The 25488-nt window shown below is 34.7% G+C and overlaps 1 protein-coding gene across 6 annotated transcripts in view; it reads right to left on the bottom strand.

The window, feature by feature from the left end:
* Positions 1-25488, bottom strand: part of LOC128995957 (nascent polypeptide-associated complex subunit alpha, muscle-specific form-like) — a 46413-nt gene that overhangs the window by 17384 nt on the left and 3541 nt on the right. For 2 of the 6 annotated variants that reach the window (XM_054421034.1, XM_054421032.1), the window contains exons 1-5: positions 18089-18352; positions 10227-10267; positions 8627-8785; positions 1316-1449; positions 429-558 (exon numbers count right to left, since the gene is read on the bottom strand). In XM_054421034.1, coding sequence (XP_054277009.1) covers positions 429-558; positions 1316-1449; positions 8627-8785; positions 10227-10260 — 457 coding nt within the window. In that variant the 5' untranslated portion in view covers positions 10261-10267; positions 18089-18352. Of the gene's footprint in view, positions 1-428; positions 559-1315; positions 1450-6384; positions 6515-7676; positions 7717-8626; positions 8786-10226; positions 10268-18088; positions 18353-25488 lie in introns of those variants that run through there. The other 4 variants (XM_054421037.1, XM_054421036.1, XM_054421033.1 and 1 more) reach the window with 4 other exon arrangements.

A 25488-nucleotide genomic window follows, 5' to 3' on the forward strand; every position in this document is an offset into this window, starting at 1 on the left:
TGTTAACAGATTTCAAAAATATCAGTTGTAATTAAATATTAATATTTCTTGCCAGGCTTTACAAAATTTACACTGTGTGAACTAGATGATAAATAAACTCATATGGTAAGGATGAAGAATCATAATAACATTAGTAACAATAATAATAATAACAAGTTTACTATTAACTTAATCCCCGTAAAATTTTTTGCAGCTTCATTATGATTGTTTTTGCTTTTACAAGAAAACCAGACAACAAAATTGTAAAAATGACAAAGAATGCATCTAAATTTATATTTTCTTTTATATAGGCGGAGCTTCCAATTCGTACAATTTGTTGCTGATGGTTGACCACTAGGCCTATGAACATAAAATAATTAATATTTCAAAATTTAAATTGGGGATTCGCTCTAAAGCTAACATATCTATTGATGCCTTGGTCGGCCTACCTTCCTCCCTCAGGATATCAATTGGTGTCGGGCTCGTAGTTTGTGACTGGGAGGGTAAAACCCCCCTCCCTTCAGGTATCATGTCATCCATGGCAGCAAAAGATTTCACCCTCCCCTTCTTTTTCACAACCTAGAAATTCGGGTTTCGCCTGTTAGTCAATCTATTTTATTTTTCTAGTATAGAAACCGAAAAGTTTTACTAAAATAAAAAGTAAAATTATGATCAACTGCTTGAAAACGTAAGTTTTACAAAATAAATAAATAACTGTATAGGCCGTTTTTTTTTTTATCATTTGCCTAGATAAGGGTAAGGTAAATGTTGTTTGATCTTGATAAGTAAATAGTAGCGGTGTGTTTATTTTACATTAACTAAAAAATATTAGGATGGATAGCAAAATATCATATATTGATTTCAACCAGGGTGGTGAGACGGGGAATATATTTTACATAAGGTACATATTTTAAAAGTATTTGCCAGCATTATTAATAAATAAGAGCCCTTGTTAAATCGTTTGTGTAAAAATCATTTAAGATTATCTCAATGTATTGTAGCTTGTATTTAGCTTTAAGTAGTCCAATGAGTTTAAAGTATAACAACCACAATGAAGAAATACCAAAATAAATGTTCATTACCACACAAACATTATAAGGATCACAACAGTCCGCAAGTCACAAATTTATCGGTTTGTAATGTATTCTACTTGGCAGTTATTAAGAACCCAAAAGCTACAATGTAGCCTATGTATGAAGGAAAACAAAGTAAATCAGGTTCTATGAAGGGATTATGAGCTTACAACTACATACACATATCATGCAATAACCGTAACACTAAACAGGCAACATAGCCACCAATATTGCTCATAGACATTGAGACAGTTACACATTACCTCGAAGACCGGCTCGCGGCAGGTTGGTAGCCTTTTGAACGTAAGTTTCAGAGGAGAGTGCTGGGGTTTTGGTGGCAGATTTTCGGCTACCAACGTCTTGCACTTAGGCCCGGGTCGCTTCTTTAATGGTTTACCTGCATCAAAACACAGAATATTAAACCAATAAAACAGAAGTGTGCAAAATAATCAATAAAACATACTTACAGCCACTACACAGACAGTGGTTAATCATCACCATTAATTCTATGAAAATACTACTAAATTAGGGCCTATAGGCCTAAATGTGAAGAATTATTTTAGATGGTTACAAAATTACACTACGTTTGGATATTTTATTTATTAACAGACCAAGGAATTGTTTTTGTGTTGCCTAATTTTAGTGACATTAAAGCATTTTCATCTTCTAAACTCGCTCAAAGCTGGCTTTAAAAAAGTCGACGTTCAAGAAGCTACTAAATGGAGCAATCTACATTCATTCAGCCACAATCAAATACAAAGTCAGCTAATTTTGCATTGGATTCTGTCATTCCAGATTTACCCCCTAAGTTAAGTTATAATTCAGTTAATTTTTCATTAAAGATAAAGGTCTCATTCTCTCTCATCTATCAAAATCAAGCAAAACTAAATATACAAAAAGCTAATTAACTGTACAAACAACCAGACAAACAGAAACCCCTAAGCCTAATGACATCCATCAAATTATGACACCTAAGGAAGATGTGACTCTTACTGAAACAGCAGCACACCATTCGCTACATAACCAACAAACCGAGACACCAAAAAATACTAACCAAACTGCAAAGGAAGACTCCCAACACCCAAACGAGACAACTCCACTAATACCCCTAGAACCATAGCTCACCTAAAATCACCACCTACACTCATCAGGAACAAAACTACCAATAACTCTAACTCAAAACCGCAAAAAAAGACAGATAAGACTGATAGGCCTACCTTAAAAATTTATCACCTAAACATCCAGAGAGGGCTACAGAGTAAAATAGACAGGCTACAACTAGAAATTCAAAACCTCGATCCAGACATTCTAATAATTTCAGAACATGGTGAAAAAAAAGAAAACCTAAAAATAACAAACATTCCAAATTCCATTTTAATAACAGAATTCTCAAGAATAACACATAGATGGGGAGGAATAGCAATCTTTTGCAAGGAAAACAATGTCGACATCCTAAAAATCCGAGAAATCAATACGCTCACCTTCTGTGAAGAACAATCTTCAGAACTTGTAGGAATTGAACTACCCGACTTCAAGACTGTAATTATTGGTGGATATAGATCCCTGAACCTGAACACTTTTTTTGAAAATTTCTCAAACTTACTTTCCACAATATCTCACAAGAACAGAAAGATAATAGTGATGGGTGATTTAAACATAGACCTATTTAAAGATAACGAAACTGAAACAAAAACTCTTTTAAATATATTAGCGGAACATAACTTGAAACCATCGGAACTACCTCCAACCAGAATAACAACCACATCAAAAACTTGTATAGACCTTTGCTGTACTAACATAAACAAGGAGGACCTTGAAGTAAAAACCCATAGTAACTCAATATCTGACCATCAAGCAATTACCTGCCAACTAAAGATAGGACACAAAAAACCTATAGCACCCATAAAAAGACAAATTAGAATAACATCTCCAGCAAATCTAGACGAACTCAGAGCATCCCTCAAAAATCAAGATTGGTCTACTGTCTTTTCTAAACAAAATGTGGATGAAAAGTATGATGCCTTTATAAGAATTTTACAATACAAAATCGAAGAAATCATGCCTAAACAGTACAAAACTTTTCACCGTAGCAAGAAAAAAAAGATATTCTGGAATGATAAACTTACTAGACTGAAAAACTTACTCCAACTAGCAGAACATAAATACTTACTCTCAAACAGGGTTGAGGACAAACTCTCGTACGTTAAAATGAAAAGAGCATATGACTTAGAAGTCAAAATCCAAAAATCAAATGCTGTTGTCCAGAAAATAAAAAATGCGCCCAACAAAAACAAAGAACTCTGGAGCACCATAAATAAAGAAAGAAATGCGGACAGGAAAATTAAAGAGGAAATAAATCTTATCAGCAATGAAAAACTGACTACCGACCCAACCCACATCTGTAACCTTTTAAACGACCACTTTATTACCCTCGGAAAACCACGCCAAACTCTGCACAATAGGACCTCAACCACCCCAAAACCGAAATCTAAACCCAATCTGCCACAACAACCCAGAGCCGACTCACTAGCAAACTTTAACAAGATAACCAAAAAGGTACTTTAACAAATATTTGACAATCTACCGCCTAAAAACTCTTCTGGACTAGATCAAATATCTAACAAAATGATCAAACACTGTAAAAGGGAAATAATCACGCCACTCTTACATGTCATCAATACATCTATAGAACAATCTAAAGTCCCCAAATTAGCAAAAATTGCCTTAGTTTATCCCAAATTTAAGAAGGGTGAGAAAACCTGCATCTCAAATTACCGGCCAATATCTATCCTACCCACGCTCTCAAAATATATAGAAAAGGCAATACATAATCAGCTCATCACATACCTGGAGGACAAAGGAAAGTTTACCCAATCACAGCACGGCTTCAGACATGGCAGATCAACAAATACAGCCCTTGCAAATCTATGCGAGGACATAACATCAATCTGGGAAAAAAAACTCCAAGCAACAAGCATTTTTCTAGACATAGAAAAAGCCTTCGATAGCTTGAATAGAGAAATACTAGTTGAGAAACTTCAAGAACTAAATATCACCCATAATGCTTTAATCTGGCTCCAAAATTACATGACAGACCGACAACAACTTGTAGAACTAGAATACACTAAAAAAAAACTATGAAATCAAATACAGATCTAAACTTAGAGAAACCTATCAAGGAATCCCGCAAGGATCAATACTTGGCCCGATCCTCTTCCTAATATACATAAATTCTTTTCCGAATGACCTATCTAGTGATAGCTCCTGCATAATGTTTGCGGACGACACTACCATAATTACACCAACAAATTCCAACACCCAAAGGGAAAAAATAGAAGAAACACTTCAAACTTCAATAGCCACCTGCAACTCATTAGACCTAAAAATAAATCAACAAAAAACAACAGTTTTAAACTTCACTTCTAACAGCCAGATACAGGAAGGAAATGAAAAACGAAACGCTAAATTTCTTGGAATCACACTGGACAACCGATTAACATGGCATGACCATATTGAAAATCTGGACAGTAAACTATCCCAAGTTGTATATGCTCTAAGGAGAATCAGGAAGATCACAAACAAAGAGATCTGCAAAACGGCATACCACGCTCTCTTCTCCTCACACATTAGATATGGCATAATTGCATGGGGCTCTGCCAATGAAACCGACCTGAAAAAAATACTAGTACAACAGAAAAAAGCCATCAGAATCCTGGAACAAGTTGATCGGGAAGAACACTGTAAACCTCTCTTTGTCAAAAACCAGATCCTCACCCTAACATCCTTATATCTTTACGAAACCATCCTTTTTATCAAATCAAACCCACCTCAACTCAGAATAAACTGTCACGAACACAACCTCAGAGTAAAATCAAACTTTAATCTAAACCAATACAGACTAACAAAAACCAGCAAAACACCAAATTACATGGGAATAAAACTATACAACATCTTACCCAACAAACTTAAAGACATAAACTTGCTCTCTAACTTCAAAAAACAGCTGAAACAATACCTCTTAAATCGACCTTATTACACAATTACAGAATATCTAGAAGAACATAAATTTCCTACAAAATAACACTCATCATACAAATCACACATTCAACCACACTACAACACTACACACAATCAAGAAGCTAGCAAGAAGAAAGATGAGAAAAATTGACAATTCCCCGGTCTCCAAGGACTGCGGCGAAGACTTCGATGGTAAATGGTAAATGTAAAAGGTAAGGATAAAATTTATAAAAATTACTTGTCAAGGACTGCAATTTGTCTTGGGCCTAGTTAAAGCTTAAATTTATATGTTTAAAATAATTACATCATAATCTGAAAAGAAGAAAATAAAAATAGTTCAAAATGCCACATACACTAGTTTAAAAATGTAGCAAACTACAATCTTGAAAATAAAAGTTACGCTACTGCTTTAAATTACAACAAGTAGATTGCAAAAAAGTGACATGGTACTGCAAAGTATGCGCTTTGGTGCTACTGTAACTTGTACAGTTGGTGCACTGCTAAACTTGTACAGTACTGCTCTATACTGAAATTCTTACACACTATGTCAGATCCCTACCCACATGCCAAGGTTTAAAAACAAACTCATGTGTAGGCCTATACGGCAGCTTTGAATTGGGTTAGGACTATATAGTGTTTGGTCCATGCTAAATATTTTATTAGGATTATATTTTTTTGATAGTTGATAAATATGACCACAATGATTGGTGTTTTTATGAGCATTCCAGATTTTAAAACTCCTGTTGGAGATATATGACTGGCCGATGGTTCATAAAGCGACAAAAAAACTATGGTTAAAAATAGCTTAATTATAATACATTTTCATTATAATAAACGAAATTTTTGCCTCCTGATCGCATTTAAATACTTAAGAATTGATGTAAATACCTGCATTTATGCATAAAAGTAGGTATATTTACACCAATTCTTTAGTTAAAACAGTTGCAAAATCCATTCGAGTCTCTCTGTTACAAAGTTGGAGAAGTTGGATGGACAGTTTTTACAATAGCCTAAATAGAATGTGATTTTTCCACTTCGTTCCAAGGAAGTACAATTAAGATGTACAGTATTACATATCTATCAAAGGTCATAGCTCAGCCTATTGGAATGTCCATAGTAGCATGCTCATTTATGCACAATTCAATAAACAGAAAGTAAGTTAAAAAATAGAACAAGTTGTTATTTATGACCATTATTATAAAAGTGCTTCACAAAAAGGCCAGTGAGCAAAGTAAACAGAACATCAAAATATAGCCTATAATAACATTCAACTAAATAAACGAAACTAATCCTAAAAAAAATACAGCTTATTTACCAAATTCATCAAGTTCGTGACTTGAACTTTCAATCTTCGCATTGTCAAAAATGTCTTTGAATAATACTTCCATATTATAATTTATTACTTTGATGGATTATTCTGAAAGTTTTACTTTTGTATTGTTTATGTTAACAACAACATAAAAATAGAAAAATGACAATCAAATTGATTTTTCTGTATGGAATAAATAACAGGTGAAATTACACATTATTATTGTTGCACAAATCAAATCTCAAATAGGCTAATGGATATTTGACAATATCACATGTTTGGGTATTTTAACTCATTGACTGTTACATTCATCGACATTGTTTCAAGTCACAATTTAGTCATTTGGATCCTGTAAACATTGAAAATAATAATTTGGATTTGTGATCATTGAATATACTCATGGCATTGAAAATTGTTTTTTGAATATTTTTACATTACATCTAAAAAGTAAAATTACAAACCAATGGTGTTATTGTAATTTAAGTTATTGCAAGGACTAATTTAGGATCAATGTTAATAGGTGAGCCAAATTATTGTTAGTATTACCAAATTTCCCTAATTTTTTAAATGACTAAAGGCCTTTTTTAACTGATAAAATACCTTATTACCTTAATTGCCTACTAAACAGCAATCCTTCACCTTCGCCACATTATCTGGGCAGAGAGTTAAATACTTCCAAATGCAAATTCACTTGCGCACAAAATATTAGTTAGGCCTACATTGGTTTATGATAGTATACTGCATTTCAATGGTTTGTCAAAAGCAATAAAACAATTTGTATTTCATAATAAAGTCATGATTTTAAGTATTTACTTTTTTTATTGATCAAAAACTAATGCTCAGAGGAATTGAATGTAGGCCAATGGGTTTACGTTCAATATGATTAAATCTTTAGTTTAGTAACTTTATTTTGTTTGGTTTTAAAAATTGTGAAATACTCTGGTTCAAACTTGTCAATAATTACCTAAAGTAATACCTCAGTGATCTGATTATTTGAGTGGTTATAAGGCTCTCCCTAAAATCTGAAGGTCACTGATTCGATTCCAAGTGAGATCATTTCTGGGCCCTGATGCCCTCTATCATTGGGGTATTTGTGACGTAAGAGAGTATCCAGACTAGGGTTTGGACCATTCCCTAACATAAATGTAAAAATGCTAATAGCATAGACACAAAATAAAATTGATTAAAAAGGAAAATAAAACTGAAAAAAATAAGGATGCACAACCCAATAAGACACAACATGGCAGTTAGTGCTTTAAGTGCAGTTAACAAACATACAACCAAGCAGATTTACTTACGCTTACTTATCTTCTTCTTGATGTTGGCACAAGAGTGCATCTGTTAATAAAGTGGCCATGTTTAACATTCTGAGTTTAGAGAAACGTTAGAAAGCTGTTTATTCTAGCCTACAGTCTACATTTGGCTTGTAGGCCTGATATAAAAACATATACTTATTTGAATTTTTGTACATGTGGTTTGAACATTGTATGGTTATGAATTTGTTTTCCTTAACCACAAAAAATTAATAGCTTGGGGCAATAACACTGAATACTAGATTTTGTTTATTAACAGGAAAAAGTTTGAACTTGAACTTGACCTAGTTATAAATTGTAGGGAGAAAGAATTAAATGCTGAATTAAGAATCTTCCTGTGTGCTCGTGGTCTCAAGACATAGAAAACTCTCATTCAGCTAATCCGGACTTTGCTTCATCTAAACAGCCATTGTCAGCAATTAATAAAATTGTCGTACAGCTATGTCAGGAATAAATTATTATGAACAACCCAGTTTTGTTGTACAGCATGTTGTTTAGTAGTATGCAGTCACTACTAGCTACATGGAACGTAATGACGGACTAGAATTAGTATTGATTTTCCTATAAAATGCTCAGGGATCCCGAGAACTCTAGGAACAGTAAAATTGTTCCGGATTCCAAAATGTTGTCATCCTTCAATTATTTGTCATAATAGGCTTGTCAAAGTCTACAAAAACAAGTTGTGTTTTCTAGTGATTGAATAATAATCTCTATGAATCTACGTAGAAAAGTAAATTTTGTTTTAGACCTACCATACAAAGTCAGATTAATGACAACCTACTAAACTCACCGTTAGTGGTAAAGGACCACACTTTTGCAAACAACTACAATCAATACTGTAGTTTTTAGGATATTAAGAAAACTTTCTCAAGTCTACTGGCAACATACAGAAATCTCCCACCACTAAGATACAGACAGATTGGACGTAGGCCTACCTGCTTGTAAACGACGAAGGAGTTTGGAGTTTAGCTTTGTGAGGTACACTGATGAATCGCCAATGTGCTGCAGGTGGTGGAATTGACCTTCGTTGAAAGATGTAAACTTAAGATGACACGATACACACGAGAGAATACCTTCTTTCCACTCAGTATCATCTAAAATAACAATACACTTATAACTATGCAAACTCAGCTTCAGGTAGGCATCTATATTACAAATCAATCTCACTACATTCTGGGTAGTAATTTTAAAAGAATTCACATTTAATTTTGAAATTATTGTCTGTGAACACAGACTTGTTGGTTAGGAATTGGTATGATAAATCAGGATTTGGCTTAATCCTCATTTTATCCACCTTGGGTTAGACTTGAAGAAGGATTTTTTTTACAGAATTCACTATCAAATAATGGGTCTAGTGGAAATTAACCTCAAAGGTTTTTTTAAGTGTAAGAAAATAAGAGGCCTACCTATTTGTTAGAAATTTCAAATTTAATAATGCGTTATAATACAGTACTATTAGGCCTAGATACCCCATATTCAATCTACATTAAACTAGCTGTCAATTGAGAAAATTACTAAAAAAGGATCACAATGCCATTTACTAGGAATGTAATTTAGGAACAGAAAATGGTTCTTATTGGATACTAAAACTGTGAAAAGTAGGCATTTAAATCATAAAGCTGGTGGAAGGTGTTGGGGGAGTTTTTTTTTAATCAAACAGATAGTGTTTACGGCCTCTGGAGAACTCAAAACAAAAAGTGAACAAAAAGTTATTCATAACTGGTAAGTTAAACTGGTAGAAACCAGCTTAATGATTCAAATGCCTACTTTTTAAAGTTTTGCCATTGACTATTGGATACTGAAGTAGACTTCCCAACTATTTGGACCGGCTGTAGCCATTTTTTTGCAAAAAAATGTAGTTGTGTTAACCAGTCACAGAATGTGCTAGTGACAAAAGCTCTATTTTCTACCTTATTTTATGTTGCTGGCCAAGTTGATGGGTCATAACAGTTGCTATAGCTCACAAAAAGTCATTCCATTAGTTTGAATTGGTTAAACAGATTGTGTAATCATCAGAAATTAGTAATTTAGATCAGCACAATCTGTTGGCTGTTGGTGGCTCACATCAACTACGACGATTTTGGTTAACCCAATAAGGTTCCATTTTCTGGTCCTGGGTTCAGGCATAGACAAAAAGAATTAAATATAGACCGTCAGCTGTGCTACGTTTAACATAGGTTCTGGTGCACATCGCTGGGAGCGCCATGTAGTTACAGCGTACACGCTACGTAACTACACAGTGCTCCAAGCGGTGTGGGCCAGAACCTATGTTAACCATGGTAACCTAAGCACGGCTGACAATCTATATTTAATTCTTTTTGTCTATGGTTCAGGTCTTACCATGAAACCTATGATAATGGGTTATTCCCTTCATGTGAAATTTGCTAACAAAATGACTAAAAATAATAAAACTTGATTACCCAATAGAAAAATAATAAATCCTATAGAATAAGGGTTTAAATAATTAATAGGCCTATATATTTTGGCCCATAATTTGGACAATTTTGTTTATTATGAATGGAAAAATATACTTACGCAGCATGGAGCTGACAATGCCGTTCATGACCATTCAAAATCTGGAAAGGAAAATGCAATTATTTTAATTTTGTATGGAAGCAGTGGGATAAGACATCAGTGTATCTTACCTATCACAGAAGACTGTGCTTATTATCATTTTCAGTTGGAAAATAATAACTACAGCTCGTGACACCTAAGCTGGCACTTGGCCTAGCTGGGGCATTGTAGGCGGGAGGAGGGTGGAGGTAGGGAAAAGACCGGACTGCAAACATTTCCGCTGGCTCACGTGGTTGACTTCCCTTTATTATGTACTTGAGTGCCTTCATATGGGTCGCGAGGACAGTTGATGCAACCCGGATGACGGGACATAATGTTTTTGAAATAGGTACCGTACTACTAGCGATCGGCCAAGTGCCAGCTTAGATGTCACAAGCTGTACTTTATTAACGTATTTTTCTGTTTAAGAAAAGTAAAGCTATAGCAAGTGGGGTTGTGATTTAACTTATTACGGTTTATCTAAATTATATACAGCCGCATATTTTAATATACAACTGCTGTACCCGTGCTTCGCTAGGGAAGATGTACTATACTGCCTAATCCAAACACGTTCAGTGCTAGGGGCGGGAATTCTCGCCCCGTGGTACCGGCCCCACTGGTGCAGGGTGACGTCCTTCTCCAATGCCAACAACCTTGCTTCAATGTGAGCTTAGCCTTGCATGGGGAAAATGTGTTCGATTGCCGCGTTTTGTACAAGTGTCGCTTCAACTTTTGGCGTGTTTCGTTTCCGTGTTGGCTATCAAGATTTTTTTTGGTGCTTCGTGTTTGTGTCAACTACATTGTGTGGGGTTAGGCTTAGTACTCTTTTGTAATATTAATGATTTAGTTAAAGTTTTTATTATTTCCATGCAAAATATATTTTTTACATATAAAAAAATTTTGAAAACATTTTGTAATTGAAATTTCTGAACACTAAAAACATTATATAATGGTGGTATGGGGGTTGTAAATATATTGTTTATACAAATATTGATGTTATAATAACTGTTGAATATAAAAACACTATTTCCAGTGTGACTGTGTGCGCGTGGGGCTGAAAAAAGTAAGGGGTTAGAAAAGGCCTGCATCAGTACCTATGGACGGGAATTCCCGCCCCGGAAGTGACGTCAGCATTTTCAGCCAAAATCAACACTAAGACATCTAGATTCATCATTTTTGATATCCTGACATCTTTTGTAAGTTAGTTTTCACATTATAATTTTTTTGCATTTTAGTGTCGCAAAACTCATAATTATTAGCACTGAATGTGTTAAGTAGTTCAAATTTATAAACAAACAAAAAGCCACCAAATTTATACAAAAAAGTATAACCTAAATTGTAATTATTTAATATAATTAATATAATATAATTAAGTAATATAAGTTATTAAATTGTAATTGTTCTACTGCTTAGCCTATATGAAAATACTGTATATCAATAACATAATTTTCTTAAGACACTTTAATAAATCGAAAGCAGAGCTTGGGTTGATACAGCAACTATTATCTATTGTTAATTCCATAATCAATTTACTTTGTATTAAAATAAATAATCTAGGCTATGACAAAGTTTTATAATAATTAAACCTACAACATAGTTAGTAAAATATTATATTTAACTTCTTGCTCGAAATTAAGCAATTGAATTTGGGTGAAGAATGAAAAGTAACAACTTAATTTGTTTTATAATTTTATTTTGCAAACACTGTAAAGAAAGCAGTTTGGGCCATATTAACTCTCTACTATATATTATTGGTGAATCTCAACATTTTTAATAATATTAAAACGAAACAGTGTTTTTTTATTTCACGATTCTGAATCAACCACTCGACGGATTTTCATGATTTTTGTGTTGAAAGAAAGATAATTTTGAGAACTAGGGAATGTCGAAGCCATAATTTTATTTTAGGGTCCCAATTTTTTAGAAATTAAGTTTTAAGTTTTAAAAAGTCTAGCAGCCAACGCTAAGATTCTAAACTAGCTTTTGGCATAAAATAATTTGCTTAACATAACAGCTGTAAACATTCAGCTTTTGTGTCACAAATTCAGCATTTGGATAAAAATGTAAAGACATACTTAGGGTTGACTTATTTATACTATGTGTAATGCTAATCATTGATACGTTCAATTCTTCTGTAAGAGGATGACAGATTAATTAAATATACATAGTAAAATACGAGGATGTTCAAATTATTTTTTAAAGCAATCTTTGTAATCTTCGATTTGTTTTAGAGCAATATAATTTGTTTTAACTAACAGCTGGTTAAATATAAACTATGGAACTATGAGGTTATTTTAATTACTCTTATTTTGTCATTGATTATAGGAAATAAGTAAGATTAGTAGAGATAATTAGACCCCAGTTTTAACCAAAATTAATTAAACCACAGTACAAATTGAGGCTCTGTACACGAGTCTTAATAAAAAAGGATAAATGCAAATTATTTTACACTTTTCAAGGAAAGATTAGAAAAATAACAATGTTACATGTTTTAATTCTTCATGGTTAGCTTTTTGTTTACAATTAATGTTTGTCTGCTTTAACTTTGTTTGGATTAGGCCCGGAAATATTGATGTCATAAAAAGAAGATAAAGAATAATCAGGAATCACAAATTTAAATTACCACCACAACCTCAGCCGGGTTTTATACAAAGATAAACAGATGGATGACATAGATTGAACACAATGTCAACATTGACCTAGGATACTGCAATTAGACAAACCATCCTTTTATGAAATCGTGTTCAGTTGTGGTTACGTTTTGGGGGCGCCTATATCAGCACCCCCAAACGTGAAAATATCACTTTTATTTCAACTATGAATATATTGTAGTTTAAATTAACTAATATGGGAAATTACGATGTACATTTATTCAATAAGGGTGGGTAATTATCAAGGATAGAACTGATAACGGTATGGCTAATAAACATTGACAATTACGTCATTAGCTTTACTAGCGTGTTTACTTTTTATATTCCTGCTACATGTGACCAGTTCTTTTTTTCAAATGAATGTTATTTGAACCAAACAGCTGTTTCAAAACAAACTGTTATTGTTTTTACTTTTCTTTGTTTACACTTATTTATTTAGCAATTAATGCAGTGAAATTGATATAAAGGATAGGTGTGACGATTAGTTTTGATGTTAGGACACCATAGTTAAATTATGTGTACTGTGAATTTTATTGGATATTTTTGTTTTATTTTAGGTCGTTTCTATTCAGACCTACTGGAAATTGTGTATAGTAGTTGTATTGTGGTGATAATAATTATGGAAGAGGCAGGTAGGTATGCTAAGAGCAGGTATGGAAGAGTTGGTATCGTTGACTAGGTCTATACCTACACTTCTCAATTGACTATTACTCTCTCTACTGTAGGCTACTTACAATCAGTGTGCGTCTGTGCGAATCGGCTGCAAATTTAACCTCAACGCTTTTCACATTGTAAAAATTGCAGAATTGCTGTTTTATTGTAAAATCATCGGATTTAAAATGCATATCGTATAGGCCGATGATGGAATAAAAACATATTTGGTCACACAACATTTGTTTACAAGATGATTTTTCACATTAAAACTGCAATTAACTTTGTATTTATACGTGTAAACTAGCTGATCTGAATTGTACACGGTTTTAACTGACTACTGAATAGTACGTTGGACGGGCTAACACCTCGTTTGATCTTTATTTATATTTTAATTTCATCAAAATCGGATCATTTTTGCTCGAGTGTTCGCGCTAACGGACACATATATGAAGAATTTGAATGGTGTTTTTGGCCTCTAGGGACCTCAAAATGAAAAATTAAATCGGTGCCGGGTCCAGGTCTTACCATGAGTACTACGGTAATAGCTTATTCCCTATATGGGAAAATGCATCGACTTTGTGTCATTGTTTGTAAAAAGTTGTTTAAGATAGGCTAATTATTTACACGTACATTAGGCAGACTCACTTTTCCGCTGTAAAAACATGCAGTGTACACTCCCCTTCTGTTTTTTTCAGCGTTGATATAATGCATCACAAAATGTGCATAGGCCTATGTCCAAAATATGCATCACATGGGTCCAAAAGAATTAAATTCTAGATCTCTGATAATTAAGTTTAGTCCAATGGGGTGTTCATCATTAGTCCCATAATTTTGTCTAAGTCAATGAAGGTCACGTAGGCCTACTGTACTAATTTTCGTCTTATATGGTTTTTAAAACTTAACTTACTCTTGCTGCTCGTGGAATTTTATTCAACCACAGAAAATATTTTTGAATTCTGATATTTGTTTGTATCCAACCCAATACTTACTTTTTATTTTTATTAAACTAGCCTATGTGTTGTTTGTTTATAATCTACAAACATGTAGGCCTACTCATTTTTTTAAAATTTACAATCTGTTCAACAAAAATAGAACAATAAGCATATATGATAAAATTTAAATAGACAGTAGTTATGACACAATAGTTATTTGTGTAACTAGTGGACAAAGTGGCACTTTGCTGCACACGAGAGGCGGCTCGTGCGGAATGATCTCGAGTGCAGCAAAGGCCTTTTGCACTCGTGTTACACATTATATTTTTCCTACAGTCACTATAAAGCATATAAATAATTAGTCTTTCAAACACTATACAACACGTTTTTAGGTTCAGCTGGCAACACAAATAGGTGCTTTAGAGAAAGTAGTACCCGGTCCGTATCACTCCACTATTTTATCTCGGCAAGAAATGTGCTCCGCGATATAGTTCCGTAGGTTTTTGTAATTTGAAGCAGTTTCAGCGCCTAAAAAAAGCTTTAAAGGTGTTTCTTGTTTATTAAGATCGTGGGAATGTTTTAAAAACGTTTAAAAGAAAAGTCCAGAAAGTTCAGAAATACCGAAACTATAAACACAAAATGACAGGTTAAACCGTAGTTATAATAGTCAATCAGCTGCTCATAGTATTACTATCTTTAAGTGTAGCCAACCTATTTCCAAGCGTAGGTACACGGATTACGAGCATAATAGAACATCGCTGTTTTGTGTTGTTTCATTGAAATCCTGATGTGCGGCAAAGTATAAACCGTACGGCAAAGTATAAATATGAAGCAATTAGCAGCTTTCTGTACTATAAACAGTACAAGGAAGCCAACTTTGTTGGGTGACTGTAGGAAAAATATCTTGACCCTTGACAAATTCCAATACTGAATTAAGATTTATTAAACAGCTGGGTTAGTAAATTTTCTTCATAAGAAATACATTGGGATTTTGATGGCCTGTGGGGCAAAGCCCAAGGACTTTTATTACATGAATTGGTAAAAGGGGGTGTCTACACAAAAAACACTAAATTTTGACACATCGTTTGTAAAAATCCGTCCATTATTACCGGAGGAGTACCGGTAGTGTTTCGTAGAAATCAGAATTCAAGTATTAAGGATTTGTTTTGATCAGCTGTCTGAAATCTTACTAATATTATAAATCTGAAAGTTTGTGAGTTTGTGTGTATGTTTGTGTGTATGTTTGTGTGTGTGTTTGTTGCTCAATCACGCATAAACTACTGGACGGATTGGGCTAAAATTTGGCATGATGATAGCTCACATTCCCGATTAACATTAAATCATATTCTTATCTCAAAAACCCTTTCGGGCTCCGCCCCAGTGGCTCTGTAGTTCCCCATGTTAATATTATGATTTTTCATATTTAAAAGGAATTAATGAATCTTAACAGCTGTTTCAATTAAACAAGTTGGTTCTGTTCTATGATGTGCAATAGCATAAAAGTTACAAGGATTACCAACAGGGTGCAGCACTATTAATTTTTTTTTATTTATGACAACAGCTAATTTCCAACCAAAAGGTGAGTGAGCGTAGCGAACGAACTTCAACCTGGAGGCGAGTTAGCGTAGCGAACGAGCTAACCTGAAGGCAAGTGAGCGCAGCGAACGACCTCCAACCTAAAGGTGAGTGAGCGTAGCGAACGAACTTCAACCAGGACGTGAATGAGCCATGCGAATACTTATGAAGTTAAACGGGGCGAAGCCCGCGGGTACAGCTAGTTGAGAAATAAGTTTAAACATTTGGCAGTTCTGATTGTTTACATTGAAATGTCAAAGCAAAGGTAAACATTGTGAGTTTTCTCACACTTCCATGGAGACAATTATTAATATTTACTTTTGAAAACCTCACCTGAAAACTTTGGACATACAAGCAGTTAACTGAGGCAAGTGTAACTTAGGTCTAAGACATTCCTAGATATATGGACAATCTTTGTGCTTAATTTTGGCTATTTTTTATAGTAAAGTAGTGGAGTGACATTACATCGGGTGCATAATTTAGCAGAGGATACCGGTAAGTTACTTGTTTATTTCTGCATTTGCAGATATTTTGATTTAAAAAATGGAAACTGTGTCTACGGCAGCCTGCCCTGAACTATACCTCTCGCGCCTCTATCCAGGAACTGAGCCATGCCTTGTTATGCCCAATTTCTTTTTACACCCGTGTTGGGTTGATTTTCGTCACTGCTTGGAGGTAGCCTCACACATAAGTTAACTTGTGTATAAACTTACATAGGCTCTTAAATTAAATATGTCCTAGGCCTAGGGTAACTTATATGAATTCAAACGGATAACTTAAGTGTTTTTGGCTTCTGAAGACGTCAAAACAAAAAGGTAAATCGAACCCAGGTCCAGGTCTTACATGAGACCTAAGTTACGAACAGTGGTAAGATAATAATAGGTATGCCTAGCTTATCCCTAAGTTCACATATATGGGATAACTTATTCAAGCTAATAAAGTAAATTTAAGTTTCAAAAGTGCCACAAGGTCTAAACGTCAACAAGATACGAGAAAAAAAACGACCTAAGTTAACTTAAGTTAGGCCTAATTAAAAAAAAAAAAACACTGTAAGTAAGTTAAGTAAACCTTTTTTACAGTAGCCTAACATCCAGCAAGAGAACCGATCGAGTAGGCCCTAACTTACTTAGTTGCGAATCAATCCTATAATTATGGTGGGAAGAAACCCACACCACCACGAACAGGGTTGGGGAACAGTTTCTTAACTGGGCTAGATGCTGATATAGATTAATAATCAATATTTTTAACTATAATAGGCCTATCGATTATAAAATTAAACTGTCATAACCTAAACTAACTAACCAAACTTGCTGATAATAAAAAATTGGATGAAGGTTTTTTTACTGGTCAATCGATCACTTCAATCATTAGCATAACCCAGTTAAGAAACTGTAAGTTACCCCAGGGTTGTTTTGATAGAAGCTAATCCAATGTAGGCCTATTTCTAATTGTTCAACAATTGTAGGCCTAACTTTAACTTAAACTTAGGCGTAGCCTAGTTTTGTTCCGTAACTGTTGTTTAGGCCTAGGCCTAAACTTAGGTGTAGCCTAGTTTTGTTCGGTAACACTGTTGTTTTGGCCTAGGCCTACATTTTCTAAATTTTGAAACATTGCAAATTCAATGTTACAATTTCTCCTCTATACTTAATAGGGTGACCAATTAGGCTTATCCCAGTTTTTGTCAATCCAAGGCCTTGGTTAGTAATAGATCGTCTCGTTTTGGGTTTATTAACTTAGGCCTACTTAAAACTTAACTTCTCCAAACATTCAATGTCTAGGACAAAAATAAGGATTGTTTAAAAACAAACGGAAATGAGTAATTGTGAGTATGTACAATTGTTGCCTATAAACAGTCTTGTTACAACCGGATGGTAACTTATGTCCTCGATTCTTAATTGCAAATACAGTAACTTATGGTGTATTGAGGCGTTTACAAACACCACGAAGAAGGCCTTACCCTTACCCTACTTCAGAAGCCAGCACCAAAAAAAGATACGTTTTATAGTATTCACAAATTTATTGAATAAGTTACCTGCATTATTATCTCAGTGATTTTTTAAACACTTGTAACTCTTACACAACAAACACTAACACAAACAGTTCGTTTCGTGTTTCGTGAACTCCCAACCCAACAAGTTAGTTAGCTTGGCTTTAGGCCTTTCTTTAGTTTCTTTTCTTTTAGGTTGGCTCGCTCGACCCGACCGAAATCCACGAATCCACCGAATCTCCCAGTCCCAATTCCCAATCTCCTCCTCTTCCTCTTCTCTTCTCCTCGCCACTGCAGCTTGCTTGGAGTTGGAGTTGGAAGTTTGGGTAAAATTCAATAAGACTCTAAATCGCATGCTCGTCCATACAAAATTGAGCCTTACAGATCAGTGCTACGAAGGACCAAGGAAGGGAAGACGAATAAGAAAGACGATAATAGCCGAACAGGTTAGGGGACCAGAAGAAGAGGGGAAATATAACCCCCCTCCACTATTTGTGTTGTGTTGATTAGGTTTAGGAGAATATTGTACTTGTGTTGGGGGGGGGGGGCAAAGGACGTAGAATGGAGGAACATGGAATGGAGATGGAGAATAATGGAATGGAGGCGGCAACGCAGTGGCGGGTGGTGGATGGTTTGATTGATAGACGCCGCCTTGCTCGGTTGATAGTATTGGAGTTACAACTGCAACAACTCAACAAACAAAACAACCGACTCGAGAGCAACGATATAAACTCAGCAATCTTCTCTGTTGCTTGAGAGTTACAACCAGACCATCTTGAGGTAATTCTGAATTTTCTAAACGTCTTATCAAAAAAGGTTATTTTAGTTTTATTATTACAATTTCGAAGTAATAGTCTAATATTTTAGGAGACTAAAATATTATTAAATATTAAAAGAATTGACTTTGGGTATAAAAATTAATATCCAACATAAAATAGAATATTATCTTTAACAATTAATTTATGTAGTCTATACTCAACACAGAATTAATCAGATGACGATTTTTCAAAAATCTTTCTGAAAATAACTCTCTTTCATTATACTAAATCTCTATTTCATTACAGTAATTAATTGAATTCGTAATTCGTCCATCAATTACAAAAAAAAAAAAAACAGTAAAACGCACGAACAACATTGACTCGAGTGTGTAAAGTAAATTCCTCCCTCAATTCAGGGCAAACTTACCAGTGAGCCCTGGTTATTTCGGGATCCAAGCATAGGCGACAATGTCTGATATCTATTGTTTTATCAATATTTGGTTTCAACCCTATATTTGAATAAGATAACAAATAAAATGTTTATAATATGGAAAATGAGAAATAACCATTTATATGGCATTAATTGATGCGGTTCAAACCAACTACACCAGCTTTTCCATTTCCATCGGGTCTCCTTTGTCTGAACAAGTCTACCGTACTGAATTAATGTTTATTAAAACGTCAAGCGGTAAGTTGGTTATATCATAGTAATATAATAATATAATTTATATTATTATATTATTTAATTATATTACTTCATCTATGGTTAGAAATTCAAAGGGTAAAGTTAACAACGCCTATCAGAAAGCCGCTGCCACCGCCCGGGACGGCACCCCGGGAAACACAATATATAAAGTACAGTTGTACCGTATTAATTTTATGATTCAAATGCACAACTTGAGTTACTAGAATTTCATTTTACAGAACTGCGAAAATAATTAAATATATGTATTAGTTAAAACCCTAGATTTCGTAGCCTATTTACAGAAACTATTTAACTAAAAATTTAACTTTTTAAAGATTGGAAACATATTATAGAGGCACTTACAAATATATCGATGCTTACAAGTACACAACTCCACTCCGCGTCCACTTCCACTACCTGACTGTTGTCATTGCTGCTCAGATTGCTGAGTGCTGATGATGGCGTTCTATGGGGGTCAGCAGTCTGAGAACCACAACTCCCACCTTTATCATGTCTTTGTTGAAAATTATACTTTTGGCTCGATAATTTTATTTAAAATTAAATACTAATTGTTATGACACAACACAATCTGCACCACCTAGTAATGAAATAGTTTGCAGATGAAGGAAATTAATTTGATTATACTACAGGCTGCAATAATGCTTTTGAAAACAAAATGAGAATTTTAGAATTTATCAAAATTTAATAATTATTTCATTAGGACTAGGTAGTGATCAGGCCTATGCTGATTATTTTAAAATTGTAAAGATGGAGTCTGAAATACATGGCTAATTAAGATAATAATCATAAATTATTTAATTGCTTTAAAATAGGTTAGATAATTGGTTTAAAACATTTGCTCCATTGTTGGATGAAAATAATGCCGGTATGTGTATATATTCAGCAAACCGGAAGAATATTTTTTCAAAGGCATATTAAAGGAAATACTCCTATATTAATTTCTTTCCTCCATTGAAAAGGTAAGAAGAGACGAATCTTATAACATTTTTACTATCGCTTTAAAGCTTCTTATCATATTATATTGTGTTAAGTTATGTGCGAAATAAACTGTCAAGTATAACTCGTAATCATTTGGACGTAGCAGGAGATAGATATTCAGTAACTTGTAACTTGGTAGTGGTACTGTAGTGGAGGAGATGGAGATATGGCAGGAAATCATTACTGATCATGGTATACATACACATTAACTAACTGCGCAAGCGCAGTCGTATACTGTAGCGCCGTAGCGGTGTTGCCACTCCACTGTCTGTCCTGTCATATTGACTATCTGAGCAGTGTTGCCACATTTGCCCCAACCCCAAGTAATTTTCTCTTCTCTCCTCGTTCTCGTCTCTCGATCAATATCGCTCTGCAGTCGTCTGGTTGCTGTACTGCGTTCTAGCTTCATAACTCCTACCATCCCTAAAATAATGGAGCGTCCCTGCTGTTTATGGAGGACGTAGTTGATACAGGACAAGCTTTCAGATTTACAGACGAGGGATTTCTACAGAGGACAGAACTGATGATGTACCACTTAGTTTTTACATAATCATATTTGATTTTTTTATCATCTGTATGATAGTGTATTTGACACTTCTACCTATATAAATTTAATGTTAACGAAAAAATGTAAAAGTTGGGTTTATGCTACCTATAATTTTTGTTGCAGAGGTGATTAATTAATATTAACTTTTAAACACCCCAACCCCGAAATTTGAAAGCCCACTGGGAAAGCCCTAGGTCATTGTTCACTCAAGTTGCATACAGCGAGGTGTGACAATGGGATTTCTCCAAACTTATAAATAGGCTTACAGTACATCCATTTAGAGCCATTGTCATGTTCTATTTTTCTACCCCTTCCTCCTCAACTTAACCGGCCAGGTCCAAATTCACCAACATTTTTGGGGTCGTTTCTAATGTCCAAATTCACCAACTTTCTACCTTTAGCAGGTACGATATTTCTCCCGGCGGGCGGGGAAGGAATTCCCTCCGAATAGTTGGCCATCGCCTGCTCCGTCTCGTCTCGGAGAGAGTTTACTGTAACCCTAACCTAACTTAACCTAACCTAACCAAACCTAACCAAACCTAACCTAACCTAAAGCTGCCTGAAACAATCACAGCTTAAACAGTACTATTAGGGCTAAGCAGTACACTCTCGCCGAGACGAGACGGAGCAGGCGAGGGCAAACTACTCGGAATTCCTTCCCCGCCCGCCGGGAGAAATATCGTACCTGCTCCAGGTAGAAAGTTGGTGAATTTGGACATTAGAAACGACCCCAAAAATGTTGGTGAATTTGGACGTAGCCAACTCAACCTGAGCAGAGTACCTTTGTGTGAAATGTAAATGGCAGAGTACTAATTTGCCCATAGGTTGGTGATAAACAGACAAACACAAAATTTTTACGATGACATAGTGACATAGATTGGTCGATTAATGGATAGCAATAAATTGATTGGGGATTTATGTTATTGTTCCTCTTTTACTGTCTGACAACTGAGGTGGTCTTTAAATAGAGAATGACTTGTTATTGAGAATCACACAATGGTTGCATGATAAAATAACACAGTTTTTACTACTGTGTGATCTAATTTTTTTTATACAAAATATAAGTTTTCATGGAGAGGTAAATTTTAAAGAAACACACTATTCTATTGTTAGACCCGATTACGATGTTTTAGAGGTGACATAACATGATCACACTTTTCAGTTTGATCCTCTCAGGTTTGTGCGTATCAACAGTCAGACATTTTACAATGATATATAATACTAAATAAATAAAATAGATATAGTAATATATAAGCCTTTTACTTTTTTTGTGCAATTTGGTTATTGAGAATGATATCTTGAAAAGTATACATGAGTTTCATAATAAAATAGAAACCTAATTAGGTGTGAGATCTACAGTAATTTTATTTACTCTATTACTGTTTAGATAACCAAACTTATGTTTCTGTCAGGTTTATTTATCTAAGTGGGGGGGTAGAGTAGAGAAGTGATGACGAGGTGGAGGGGACCACCCCTGTCTCAGTGTTCATCAACATTATAATCTCCCTCTCCCGCTATATCGTCCTCTGTTCCTACACAGCTATAGCGTCCTCTGCAGTCAGTGCAGTCTGCGCTATGCGTCCTCAGCTCTCAGTTTACTTTCCAACGTCCTCTGGAAATATCAATATTGTATTGTCTCGTTGCTCTGCGACAGTCAAACTCCTGTGTTTAATCAATAATATAGTTATCAGGCTCACTACGTGTTTTTACAGTCGTTTTAACAACAACTACCAGGAGACCGAGTTTTGCTCGGATTGAATTATACAATATCTTTATTAGATAAGTTATTTAGCTAAATTAAAGATGTTTGTACGGTAATCAATGTGAACAAATCTCTGATAATTCAAAGAAAACATTTTAACACACCTTTATAAATACGTAGATTACAATAAAAAACTTCCTGTATCAGTTGTTTTATTAACTGCAGCTACAAAAATGTACTAACGATAAGATGAGCACTTTCAAGGGCTGTAGGGTGGAAACTGGATTTTTCCCTGGCTTATGGCCAACTCGATTTCTCGTGGCCAAATAACCCATAATAAAAAAAATTTAAATCCTTGGACAAAAATAAAAGTTTGTCTGTACACGCACTTGTTTTATGGTACTGCTTAAACCCTGGTCAAATTTATAAATCTCTTAGTAAAAATTCTGAATATTTATGTAGGCAAATAGAACGGCCGAGATAAGTTCCTTTTACGTAGATCAAGTCGGATGTTTGAAAATGCCGTGGCTGGTACTGTAGTTGTCCGCAAGTCGGAAATTCCCGTCTGGGTGAAATGTGAATGCTTTGTAAACCGTTTCTAAAGTTTAAACCACTTTGGAGAAACCGTCCCATACCCATAGTGTTCCATGACATATTGAACACGTGAGTGGAGCCGAAATTGACGGAAATATGGCAACATCGTCAGAAGACTCGTTGGCTAGGCGGCTTGGCACTGGTGTCTGGCAGCAACACCTTGGCATTCGCCGTATATTCTGGTCGCCCGTCCACAGCCATTTATAAAGTGCAGCACAGCCTAAAGTTTAACAGACGACATGGAAACATTGGTAAACCCACATTTACCTTTGTGAGCTGTCACAATCGAAGCATAAAAGACTGATTTTGATTTTGGCATTTCTGCTGGCTCAACTACAAGCAGATTACCGCTGGCTATTTTATATTATTTATCTTTGTTTTCAAAGTGTCAGACTAAAATGATGACATTGAAATAAACACCTATAACTTACAATGGCGTAGTACGTAAAAATATACAAATCATTACACATACTTATACAGTTCAAATGCCCCCTGTGTATATTTTTTATTTTATACAAACTAATGTAGCTCCTTAACGATATTATTTAGGTACTATTTATTCTTTAGCATCATCATTGGATGGCACAATATAAAAATATATAATGTCTTTGTTCAAGTGCGAGTCAAAACAACAAACCAGCATTTTCAATCTACAGTAAGGGGCTGCAAAACCTTTATTTTTTTACAATTTGATGAGTTTTACTGACGAAAAGTATATAAAAGTGCGTCTTTATAATGCTTGAAATATCACTTATAATGTTTACTCACAGGACTGTAAACACATAAAGTCCCGGGGTTGAGACGTGTTGGCATATTCTTGAACGAAGGATTTCTCACTCAATCCTAGGCAATTGTAATAGCTTTAATTAATCGGGCTGGAAACAATATTACTACCGGTAATAATGTAGCCATTTTTACATTATGAAAGAAAATAACCCGATTTTTCATCGGACTCGAAATTATTTATTTTACAATTTAATAAATAAATACAGTCAATTATGTTGGTACATCTATATTATTACCTAGAAATGAATCCATTTATGGGGTTAGTGAACGACCTTGAGGGTAACCCTGCCCTGACCTATGTTAAATGAAATGAAATGAAATGAAATGAAAATGATTTATTTTTCATTTATTTAATTTATATAATCCACTCACGTGTTCAATATGTCATGGAACACTATGGGTATGGGACGGTTTCTCCAAAGTGGTTTAAACTTTAGAAACGGTTTACAAAGCATTCACATTTCACCCAGACGGGAATTTCCGACTTGCGGACAACTACAGTACCAGCCACGGCATTTTCAAACATCCGACTTGATCTATGTAAAAGGAACTTATCTCGGCCGTTCTATTTGCCTACATAAATATTCAGAATTTTTACTAAGAGATTTATAAATTTGACCAGGGTTTAAGCAGTACCATAAAACAAGTGCGTGTACAGACAAACTTTTATTTTTGTCCAAGGATTTAAATTTTTTTTACTATGGGGTATTTGGCCACGAGAAATCGAGTTGGCCATAAGCCAGGGAAAAATCCAGTTTCCACCCTACAGCCCTTGAAAGTGCTCATCTTATCGTTAGTACATTTTTGTAGCTGCAGTTAATAAAACAACTGATACAGGAAGTTTTTTATTGTAATCTACGTATTTATAAAGGTGTGTTAAAATGTTTTCTTTGAATTATCAGAGATTTGTTCACATTGATTACCGTACAAACATCTTTAATTTAGCTAAATAACTTATCTAATAAGTATAATTCAATCCGAGCAAAACTCGGTCTCCTGGTAATTGTTGTTAAAACGACTGTTGAGCCTGATAACTATATTATTTATTTAATTTTTTTTAAATGGAACACTGTTGTCGGCCCGACGACGATAGCCACTGCCTCCTATGATAACATCCAACTAACTATACTCATGCCTATTGTTTGGCGTTTTTTTTTTTGCTCCCCAACCGCGTTACGGATTTCCCTAACCTTTCTCTCATGACTTGTATTCTTTTACATATCCCTGTTCCGTATTATTATGTAGAATTAATACCTAAAAATAAATCCATTTAAAAGGGGGTTAGTGAACGTCCTTGAACAGTAGCCCTGCTCTGTCCTGACCTAGGTTAGGTGGCAACACTGTCGACGATGGGCGCGCCCCTAGCCAATGCCT

The sequence above is a fragment of the Macrosteles quadrilineatus genome, unplaced genomic scaffold (assembly GCF_028750875.1).
Source record: "Macrosteles quadrilineatus isolate MER2022 unplaced genomic scaffold, UCM_ALF_1.0 Scaffold_5__1_contigs__length_97177068, whole genome shotgun sequence".
NCBI lineage: Eukaryota > Metazoa > Arthropoda > Insecta > Hemiptera > Cicadellidae > Macrosteles > Macrosteles quadrilineatus.